The sequence below is a fragment of the Palaemon carinicauda genome, chromosome 16 (assembly GCF_036898095.1).
Source record: "Palaemon carinicauda isolate YSFRI2023 chromosome 16, ASM3689809v2, whole genome shotgun sequence".
In the NCBI taxonomy this organism is placed as follows: domain Eukaryota; kingdom Metazoa; phylum Arthropoda; class Malacostraca; order Decapoda; family Palaemonidae; genus Palaemon; species Palaemon carinicauda.
This window is the reverse complement of record NC_090740.1, coordinates 29,092,358-29,104,493: the sequence shown is the minus strand read 5'-3', so window position 1 is coordinate 29,104,493 and position 12,136 is coordinate 29,092,358. Positions and strand designations below refer to the sequence as shown.

Genomic DNA, 12,136 nt, shown 5'->3' with positions numbered 1-12,136 from the left:
ATAATAATAATAATAATAATAATAATAATAATAATAATAATAATAATAATAATAATAATAACTTTAATTAAACACCATGCAGTGTCTCTTAATCTCAGGTATTAAAAATCCACAGTTATATACGTTGTATATTAAAAAGTGCGAAAGCTTCTGCATTTTTTCAATATACAACGTATATAACTAGTATGTTTAATACACAGTAATAATAATAATAATAATAATGATAATAATAATAATAATAATAATAATAATAATAATAATCTACAGTTAACTGATAATAATTCTTAATTCGCCATCCAAGTCAAGAGAGATATTGTGGATTTTAAAGGCGTCCCGATTAGGTCAACCCTCCAATCTGGAGCCAGCCCATCTATTATCTGTTATTTGGGCATGATTTTTTCACACAGGAAAGTGATGAAAGAGATGAAATAGCCAAGTAAAAGGACGAGAAATATTCCCACTGTGTGGATCACTTCTATTTGCATTGTTGCAACGTCTTCCTGGTGGATAAAAATAAAAGATGAATAATAGATAAAAATATATATAATGAAATCAAAAGTGTTTGAAATCAAATAATCATAAAGTAGAGGCATATGTAGCATATTAATATATAGTATATAATGGAAAATTTGACTGAAAAAAAAGGCTACAAGGAGGGTATAGTGACCAGGAACTAGCAAATAATGTTCTAGTGTTCTTTAAGAACAAAATAGACAGTATAACTAGGTCAGTTGTAAATATTCAACATCAGGTTAATGCTACATCAGATACACAGATAGATTTAACGAGATTCATTAATATACCACAAGACGATATCACCTGTCACTAAGATTATCAAAACAAAAAAATAAAAAAATAAAAAAATATCTGGAGTAACTTTTATAGATACTCGTATTTAATCTGTGAAATTATCTGAAATAACAAAAAGTTGGTTGAAATTAATACTTATAGAAATGGATAGTAATAAAAGGATTTAGTTACATGAATTTATCAATTTTCTTATTAATTCAAATAGGAAACTTTTCAAGTCCCTTTTTTTAATGAACTCCACAAGGCACTAGAAGAGTTGGAAGATCCAGCCCTACATGGCTGAGGGCTATGAAACATGAAGTAGGAGATGATGAATGGAGAAGTATTGATTTAAAAGTTCAAGATAGAGACGAATGACGAAATCTGACTGAGGCCCTTTACGTCAATAGGCGTAGGAGATGATGATGATGATGAGTTATATGAATTTATTCATCTTTCTTCATTTAATTTTTCCAATTATAAATACGTAAATCCTCGTAATTATGATTACTTACAGTTACTGTCTGTAGCATAGCGTCCTTATTGTCCTCCTTCTCCTTAACTACCTTCCGGTTTTCTCTCACTTTGCCCGCCATGACCTCTCCAGTCCAGAAGTCCATTATTCCAGCCTCATTGAGTCTGTTCAAAACGTTGTTGAAGCGGTCGCGAAAAGGAGCACCTTTTCTGAAGTTGAAAATCACAGGTTCAGTTTTATTTTGTAGACAATTGATATCTTATTCTAATTAAAAAAAATGGAATGTGAAATTTTTATCAGCTTGCGAGCAGGTAATGAGGGGAAAATTGGCAGGATTAAATGATAAATTTGAATATGTCATTACGTTAAGAGAGAGAGAGAGAGAGAGAGAGAGAGAGAGAGAGAGAGAGAGAGAGAGAGAGAGAGAGAGAGAGATGGTAGTTTTCTTGCTAATTACAAATATACTGTACTAGACAGGTATAATACGGCAACAACAGCAAAAATGCAGCCGTTTCTAGTCCACTGCTGGACAAAGGATTCAGACTTGTCTTTATTCATGCCTGGGGTCTTGTCCGTTTTCATCACCTCACTGGCCGACTGCTTATTGATGATGGGAGATTTATGTATGTGACTCACAATAAACCAACCTAGTATGGGTGGCCCTGACTAGTACAGCTTTGCCGATCAAGACGATACACAAACCCTTTCACTACATTAGGGTTGTGGTGGCCTATTGGAAACGTCCCTGCCTGGTGATCACCAAACTGTGGTTCGAGTCCCGCTCAAACTCGTTAGTTTCTTTAGTGTCTGTAACCGCACCATCCTTGTGAGCTAAGGATGGGGAGTTTGGTGGAGCAGATAGGTCTACCTGCCGAGTCATCAGCAGCCATAACCTGATCCTCCCTGGTCCTCCTTTGGACGCTGATCATATATATATGATCCGTCTCCAGGACATTATCCTGCTTGCTAGGGCCATGTCACTGTCCCTTGCCTCTGCCATTCATGAACGGGTTTTAAACCTTTCAGGTATCCTCACTCAGATATGGAACCTTTCTGCCTCTCCTTTGGACGCTGATTATGTATATAGTCAGTCTCTGGGGCATTGTCCTGCTTGCTAGGGTAATGTCACTGTCCCTTGCCTCTGCCATTTATGAGCGGCCTTTAAACCTTTCAGTTATCCCTATTAAGAAAGCGAGTTATTCATATAATGAACATATGATAAAGACAACATTTCTGTAAAAAGAAGTGCTTTAGAATAGACTTACCGATATCCCCATCCAAAGTAAGGAACTAAACTAGAGCCTTCTTTTCCAACATAAAATGGAGTGTTTCCGAACTTATCAGTATAGTAAGAATCAATGAGAGTACGACCCTGCTTCGCATACGTAATCATGGCATATTTTCCCCTTGAGATCTTATCGAATGCATCGTCGATATCGTCAATGTACTGTTGGGCAAAAGAAAATGATATTTAAAAAGTTTAAATGTTAATGAATACCATATTGGATATAAGATTTCATTTAGGTATCTTTTTTTTTCACTACAGATCACAGATGGTAACTTAATATTGTTAAACTTACTTGTGATATGATTAACATATTAATCCTTAATTCCATTATGAAATGACATAAAATAAGCGCTGGATAATTATTAGATTTATAAACTAAGTTAAAAAGAGATCATTGATAGGAATATTCGTCATAATAAGTAACAAACAGAACAGTCAAACATAAAATTTCACTAATGATTGTCCAAAATAAATAAATTGTATGAACATATGTTTCATTAAAGAATGAAGGTGATATCTCACATCCATCTTTCTGTAGATTTTCTGAACATTGGGATCGGGAGAGCTCTGGAAGAAAATCAGAGCGATGCCAGTCAAGTAGTGGTATTCAATTCCCCATCCGAAGCCCTTTTGAGCAGCGAGGTCTTGGAAACTGTCAATCGGCCTCTCTTTACTTTGTACTCCGAGAAAAGCGACTAGGGATGATCTGTAGCCCGTTGCTATGACCAAACACGCCACTAACCAGAAGAGCAGCATGACCTGTGCGATTTTAAAGAAGGGGCAAGTGAAAGGAATGATTCATTCTGGATATGTTTCGTAACAAAATCATTCAGAAAAATCTTTACTACAGACTGAGCTATGGGCTAAAATAAATGATTCATTTTGGATATATTACGCAAAAATAAAATAATTCAGAGAAATCTCTACTACAGACAGAGTAATGGGGCAAAAGAATGATTCATTCTCGATATATTACGCAAAAATAAAATCATTCAGAAAAATCTCTACTACAGACTGAGTGATGGGGCAAAAGAAAGAAATGATTCATTCTGGATATATTACGCAAAAATAAAATCATTCAGAGAAATCTCTACTACAGACAGAGTAATGGGGCAAAAGAATGATTCATTCTCGATATATTACGCAAAAATAAAATCATTCAGAAAAATCTCTACTACAGACTAAGCTATGGGCTAAAATAAATGATTCATTTTGGATATATTACGCAAAAATAAAATCATTCAGAGAAATCTCTACTACAGACAGAGTAATGGGGCAAAAGAATGATTCATTCTCGATATATTACGCAAAAATAAAATCATTCAGAAAAATCTCTACTACAGACTGAGCTATGGGCTAAAATAAATGATTCATTTTGGATATATTACGCAAAAATAAAATAATTCAGAGAAATCTCTACTACAGACAGAGTTATGGGGCAAAAGAAAGAAATGATTCATTCTGGATATGTTTCGTAAAAATAAAATCATTCAGAGAAATTACCACAGACTCAGTTATGGGGCAAAAGAATGATTCATTCTGGATATATTACGCAAAAATAAAATCATTCAGAGAAATCTCTACTACAGACCGAGTTACTGGGTAAATGAAAGTAATGATTCGTTCTAGATATATTACAAAAAAAAATTAAATCATCCAGAGAAATCTTTACAACAGTCTGGGTTATGGGGACAAAAAATTATTCATTCCGGATATATTGCGCAAAAATAGAATTATTCAGAGAAATATCTACCACAGACTGACTTATGGCCAAAAGAAAGTCTGGCCTAATTCTTTACACATTCTCCATTTGTCTCATACACCTGACAACATTAAGATAACCGAAAAATTCTTCTTCACTCATGGGGTTAACTACTGCACTGTAACTGTTCAGTGGCTACTTTCCGCTTGGAAAGGGTAGAAGAGACTCTTAAGCTATATGGTAAGCAGCTCTTCTAGTAAGACACTCAAAAATACCAAATCATTGTTCTCTAGTCTTCGGTAGTGCCATAGCATCTTTACCATGGTCTTCCACTATCTTGGATTGAGTTCTCTTGTTTGAAGGTACACTCAGGCACACTAATTCCTTATTCCTGTTTCCTTATTTCCTTTCGTCATTAGGAAGTTTTCCTTGTTGGAGTCCTTTGCCTAGAAGCATCCTGTTTTTCCAACTAGGATTGTACCTTAGCTAGAAATAATAATAATAATAATAATGATAATAATAATAATAATATGTGCTCACTAGAGTTTGATATTTTGTAAAGGTATGGTGGTCCTGGAGAATTTTTGTAAGCCAGTAAAATATAAACAATAAAGAGGAGCGATTTGAAGAGTGACAGAAAAGGAAGGATAAAACTTCAGAAAAAACGGTAGGGAATCCTTTACTGTTTGAGGCAAAAGGGTAAAACCGTGATGTCTTGCATGTACTTCTTATACTGCATTTACATACCCTGGAAGGTATATTGGAAGGTGGATTATTCTGCGGGTCATCCAGGATTATCGCCCAACTGCAAAAGATGGCAGTGTCTAGCGACATACATTGCTCTCCGTCGTTCCACGACCAAACTTTCTGAACTGCCCAGAATGAAAATCCCCAAACCATGATGCTTGCCAGTATGCAAAGCCAAACATCCACTAGAAAATAGGAAATACAGTATATAAAAAATAGCATGTGCGTACTTGTAAGACTATCTACGTTCCTATATCACTAACTATATATATATATATATATATATATATATATATACATATACACACACATATATATATATATATATATATATATATATATATACATACACATAAATATATATATATATATATATATATATATATATATATATATATATATATACATATATATAAACATATATATAAACGTATATATATATATATATATATATATATATATATGTATATATATATTAACGGACTTGTTTCGGGCTCGAAAGATGAATCACTAATGTCCATTGTTTTCTATATTGCCTATTTTATTTTCAAATAACATTATTTGTAATCAGTGTCAATAGTGCCTTAATTTAAAACTGAATATCACGGTAGTGAATCCAAAGCTTTGTGGTTTATCTTCATTACGTAATATAATCTGACAAATATGAGGCGAATGAAAAGTTTTATTACATTAATCACCTGCAAAAGGTTTGATGATGACCAGATACTGAGGAATTAGCTGAGGTTTTAAGCAAACGACAGCTAATACATCTGCAGTGCAGGTCTTCGTGGTGTCTATGACGTCTAGTCTGCCAAGAGTTGGAGCAATTGTCGTGGTGAAGTCTGCCGTTTCGAACTGAAGAGCCCCAACCATACCAGTCCAGTTTCCGCTCGGGGCAGATACGCCCCATTGCCCATCCATAGGAATACGTATATCGTAACTTCAAAAAATATATGAGCTTTTATTGCGTTTAGTTTTATAAGTTATTTTAATCATCATATTTGTATATTAAGACTAAAGGTTAACTTATGTTTGGTCAATATACATGAACGTTGCAAAGAGCTGCGGCTGTAGTAATTATCAGCCTTTCTTGTCGTATATGGCAGCATCTCATTGAGTATTATTGATCAATTAAAGAAAGACAACAGAAGGAAAGTATTAAACTTAATTTCAAAACTTGAACATCAAGATACAGTAACTATTGAATTTACACGATGGGATTCTACGGGTGCATGTTTGTTTTGCAATAGCCGTATTTGTTTATAGGACTACGCTCTCCATATACTGCCAAATTATGCAAAGCTATTGTTTTTCTCTATTACTTTTTCATAATTTAAAACAATACGGCACATGGGAAACAAGTTAAAACTATAAAAAAAAAATATAGAATTATAAAGAAAAACTAGCATTGTTTCCTCACTAAGCGACCTGGAACAGACATCGTCAACATAGCCAACCAAACAAAAGTTCTACTGTTCGTGATCTAGCGTACTGTACCAACTGTGTGTCACACGATTGTACATAGTTCATTTTGTGTATATATTATGCTTGTATCTTCGCTCTTCCCTCGCACTAAAAAGAATCTGAATAAACATGCCTGTTTTTCTCACCGGTAACGGTGTTGATTTTGAACATGAAATTTCCTGTTGCCTTGAGCTTTTGTATATAAAGGAGAGTGTTCTATAATAAACTCACTCAGTTGCTTTCGCCCTGTCTTTGAGTCACAACCTTCTCTCAGCCGTCACAATGGTGACCCCGGAAGTCGAATCGCTCCTCCCGCCTTCCACCCCGCCTCGCCCTTCCATCTTTGGTACTATGGCGGACTCTACGGAAGTTGGCGCTGCGGCTCCCCCACTGAAACTTTCATCATTCGCCAGCGAAGAGGCGTATGCTTGGTTTCAGCGCGCAGAAGTCCAGTTTCGCATTAAGGGCGTGACTCACTCAACCACCAAAGCAGATTATGTTCTCGTGGCGATACCCGAGGACACCTTCCCGGAAATATTCGACTGGCTTTGTGAACAAGGAGACACCCCAATAGCATATGACGCCCTCAAAACATACCTTCTGCAGCAGTACTCGCCGTCGCCAGCCGCCCATATAGCAAAGCTTTTTCAGCTCTCTCAACAACCGTTGGGGGACCAAAGGGCTTCGCTCACCCTAAGGGAGATGACCAGTATCGCTCGCCTGCAACCTGCCACAGACGGCTCTCCTCGTGAGGTGAACCTACTTCGTGCCCTTTGGATACGCCGTTTACCCGAACCTGTACGCACTGCCATACCCGATGTCGATAGTTTACCCATAAATGACTTGATGACCAAAGCCGACGCCCTTATGGACAGCCACTTCAAGACCTCCATCAACGCCTCCACCACTGACGAAGAGGACGCCTATTCAACGTCAACCGAACCTGACGTGAATGCCATAGGACATACACCCCTACCCCATGACGTGCCGAAGCGGCGACAAAGCCACCCACCACCCACCACTCGCTCGCGCCCCAACCAATGACTTCTACAGCCACTTACTACCTCCCATCCGCCGCAGTTTTGTTACTACCACTTCAGATTTGGGGTAAATGCAAAGAAATGTGCCAAGGATTGTCAGTGGCCAAAAAAACGTGTAAGTAGGCCATCGCTCATGGCGGTGGCCTCCCATGTTTCTAAACTTTTCTTTTTACATGATGCAGGAATGGGAGTGCGATTTTTGGTAGAAACGGGTGCTTGTCGTTCTCTTTTGCCAAGGGAACTCTTCAGGACACGACATAGTCTGTCTACGTCTGCCGACGTCCCCAGTTGGTAACTGCTAACGGATCTGCACTACCCACCTACGGTTACGAGAACCTCACATTATCGTTCGGAAACGGTAAATTTAATTGGAAGTTTCTCGTTGCTGACGTCACATTGCCAATCCTCGTTGCTGATTTCCTCTCTCATTTCCACCTTCTGGTCGATGTCGCCCACCAGCGATTGGTCAACGCAGACTCGTACTTGTCGACACCTCTTCATCCCGCCCCTTCCAACCTCGCTCTCCACAAGTGCGCACTCACGGATGCCTACGCCCACCTCCTCACGTTGTACCCGGAAGTTTTCCGTCCAGAACTTTGCCAAACGCTCACGGCTCCTGCCAAGCATGGTATTTATCACCATATCAAGACGACGGGACCCCCAGTTTTCACAAAATTCAGACGTCTGGCACTGGAACGATTGGCAGCCGCCAAACAGACGTTCGCCGAAATGGAGGAAATGGGTCTTTGCCAAAAGGCCTCCAGCCCATGGTCATCACCCTTACACATCATTCTGAAGAAAGACGGCTCCCTCCATCAGTGCGGGGATTACAGGCGCTTGAACATGCAAACAGAACCGGATCATTACCCCCTCCCAAACATCGCCGACGTGACCTCTTACCTGCACAAAGCGAAGGTTTTCTCTACGCTCGACCTCCTGAAGGGGGTATTATCAGGTGCCTATGAACCCAGAAGACATCCCCTAGACCGCCATCACCACTCCGTTTGGTACATACACCTTCAATTACTCCTGTTTTGGCCTTCGTAATGCTGGGGCCACGTTTCAACGTCTCATGGATGGCATCTTAGGGGACCTCCCCTTCTGTGTATGTTATGTGGACGACATACTTGTTTTCTCCTCAAAAGAGGAACTCATTCATCACCTGCGCAGCGTGCTCGACCGCTTGCAACAAAACGGCCTTGTAGTCCGGTACGACAAATGTACCTTTGGGGACAACGAAGTTTCGTTCTTAGGGCACCGCATCACTCCTGAAGGAGTCCATCCCCTCCCTGAGAAGTTAGCAGCCGTTCAGGACTTCTCCGCGCCCTCAACCATCAAATCTCTTCAGGAATTCTTGGGCATGATCAACTATTATCACCGTTTTTCTGCCACCCATTGCCGCAACTCTTGTTCCCCTCTACACCTCCCTAAAAGGCAAGCCAAAGGACCAAAGGACCAAAGGCCCTATCAACCGCTGCGGCTCTCACTTTTCATATACCACATGCCCCTCTCCTTCTCTCCACCGATGCCAGCGACGTCCTATTGGTGCAGTACTCAAGCAGGTGGTCAACGGCTCGCCCGCCCATTGGCCTTCTTCAGTAAAAAACTGTCCAAGGCAGAATCGGGTTATTCTACCTTCGATCGCGAATTGCTGGCAGTGCACTTGGCTGTCCTTAACTTTCGCCATTTCTTAGAAGGTAGGCCCTTCATCATTCGCACAGACCACATGCCTCTGGTGCACGCCTTCACTCAATAGTCTGACGCCTGGTCCGCCCGTCAACGCCGACATCTCTCCGCCTTGGCTGAATACAATTGCACCCTTCAATACGTCCCTGGGAAAATGAATCCCATTGCCGATGCCCTGTCAAGAAACACGTTGGCTGCCGTTCAACTGGGATTGGATTACAACGCCCTGGCTGAAGCCCAATGACAGGATCCAGAGTATCAAGCATGTAAGACATCCTGCACGTCCCTCCGTTGGGAAGACTTCCCCCTCGAAGACTCCAACACCACCCTCCTCTGTGATGCCAGTACTGGTAGACCGCGACCTTGGATTCCTGCTCCCATGCGCCGACAGGTGTTTGATTTCATTCACGGCCTTTCACATCCCTTGTGCCGTTCTACTGCACAGCTGCTGAAGACTAAGTTCATTTGGCACGGCATTTCTAATGATGCTAAGGATTGGGTCTGCGCCTGTACTTCTTGACAAACTTCCAAAGTACATCGACACACGGATTCAGGAGTGGGCACCTTTCCTCAACCTCAGCGTTGTTTCACACACATTCACGTCAACGTTGTAGGCCCCCTACCCACATCATAAGGACATCGTTACTTGTTTACCGTCATCGACCACTCCACTCGTTGACCTGAAGCCATTCCCATGGAAACTGCAACTTCCGCCTCATGTACATCTGCCTTACTCTCAGGATGGATTACAAGATTTGGTATCCCTGAGCATATTACTTCTGACAGGGGTACCACTTTCACCGCTCAATTGTGGACATCATTAGCAAATCTCCTGGGCATCACCCTACATCAGACAACGGCCTACAACCACGCTCCAAATGGAATGGTTGAAAGTTTTCATCGCATCCTCAAAGCAGCTTTGATGTCCCGCCGCAAGGATTCCAACTGGTTTACTCAGCTTCCCTGGGTCCTCATGGGACTAAGGACCACTCCTAAAGACGCCTTCGACGTCTTGGCAGCTGAAATGGTGTATGGCGACCCGTTGGTGGTCCCTGCCGAATATTTTCCTTCTACAACCTCCTCTGACGATCTCCAGCGCATACGTCACATCGTGGGAAAATTTACTCCGTGCCGCCAGACTTACAAGCCCCCAGCGAAGCATCACATACCGACAGACTTGCACTCTGCAACACACGTCTTCCTGCGCAACGACACTAGCAAGCCACCGCTAACGCCCCCTTACACAGACCCTTTCCTTGTGATCCGATGCAGTCTGAAAGCATTCCTACTAAACATTCGTGGCAAAGAAGACTGGGTCTCCATTGATCGTCTAAAACCTGCTTATCTCCTGCCAGATGACCCACCTACAGTTCGCCCCTCTAGATCAGGGCGCCCTATTTAACATGTACAGTATGTAATTTTTATGGGTGGAGCTATGTACCAACCGTGTGTCACACAATTGTACTTAGTTCATTTTGTGTATATGTTATGCTTGTATCTTCGCCCTCCCCTCGCACTAAAAAGAACCTGAATAAACATGCTTGTTTTTCTCACCAGTAACGGTGTCCATTTTGAACATGAAATATCCTGTTGCCTTGAGCTTTTGTACATAAAGGAGAGTGTTCTATAATAAACTCACTCAGTTGCTTTCATCCTGTCTCTGAGTCACAACCTTCTCTCGGCCCGTCACAGTACATTTGATATATATTCAAAATATATGCTAAATTAAAAATGGATTAATTACTCAAAAGGGTCACTATTTGTGAACTATATATTTTATGGGCATTTTTGAGTAGTTACTCCATTTTTAATTTAGTATATATTTCAAATATATATCAAATGTATGCTGGCATCACGAACTTCTGTTGGTTGACTATGTTGATGATGTCAGTTTCAGGTCGTTTAGTGAAAAAAAACAGGCTAGTTTTTTTTTTTTTAATTATGAAAAAGTAATAGAGGAAAACAATAGCTTTGCATAATTTGGCAGTATATGGAGAGCGTGGTCTTGTAAACAGATACCCATATAGATTTTTAGTTGGTATGCATGTTTATAAAGTATTTTGGAAAAAAATATCAGATACTCACGTAAAATTCAAATGACTGGACACAACTTCAAGTGCCCTTTTGTCCACACTGTCCAGAAGTGTTAGTGTTGATCCAGCTTCATCAGAATCTCGACGGTATGCAGAATATGGAAAGGTTGGCATGGACAATACTTTGAACATGTGCCCTTTTAAATCCAGAAGTCTGTCTGGGTATCAAACAGAAGATAAAGTGTTAATTGATTAATTGATAGCGAATTATTATTATTATTATTATTATTATTATTATCATTATTATCATTATTATAAGCTAGGCTATAACCCTAGTTGTAAAAGCAAGATGCTATAAGACCAAGGGGTCTAACAAGGAAAAATAGCCCAGTGAAGAAAGGAAACAAGGAAATGAATAAACTACAAGAGAAGAATAAACAATCAGAATAAAAGATTTCAAGAACAGTGAAAACATTAAATTAAATCCTTCACATATAAACTATAAAAACTCCCCCCCCCCCAAAAAAAAAAGATAAATAAAATAGAACAGCATAGCCGGATGTAACCCCAAGAAAGAGAACTCTAACCCACACCAGTGGAAGGCCATGGTACAGAGACTATAGCACTACCTAAGACTAGAGAACGATGATCAATAAAGGAAAACTAATCAGTCGACTGAATCGAGGTTTAACTATCATATCTAATAACATTACAACTCTATTTCGCAGCATAATTTTAAATACAAGATGCTGTCAAACAGTTTATTTAATTTCTTATATTACCATCGAAAGCGCCTCTTCGTAATAAGGCTCAATGAGATAAGAATAGTTATTTACAAGGCTTTTGTGTCGTGATAATCTCATACATTTCATTTATCTGTTAAACAACGCCCTTGCTTGTTAATAATACATT

General features: G+C 39.8%; 1 protein-coding gene across 1 annotated transcript in view; it reads right to left on the bottom strand.

The window, feature by feature from the left end:
- Nucleotides 1-272: 272 nt before the first annotated feature.
- Nucleotides 273-12,136, bottom strand: part of LOC137654986 (glutamate receptor ionotropic, kainate 1-like) — a 17,082-nt gene continuing 5,218 nt past the window's right edge. Inside the window, exons 5-11 of the mRNA XM_068388883.1 lie at nt 11,277-11,442; nt 5,700-5,941; nt 5,002-5,186; nt 3,075-3,311; nt 2,530-2,711; nt 1,305-1,473; nt 273-500 (exon numbers count right to left, since the gene is read on the bottom strand). Coding sequence (XP_068244984.1) covers nt 381-500; nt 1,305-1,473; nt 2,530-2,711; nt 3,075-3,311; nt 5,002-5,186; nt 5,700-5,941; nt 11,277-11,442 — 1,301 coding nt within the window. The 3' untranslated portion in view covers nt 273-380. The remainder of the gene's footprint in view (nt 501-1,304; nt 1,474-2,529; nt 2,712-3,074; nt 3,312-5,001; nt 5,187-5,699; nt 5,942-11,276; nt 11,443-12,136) is intronic.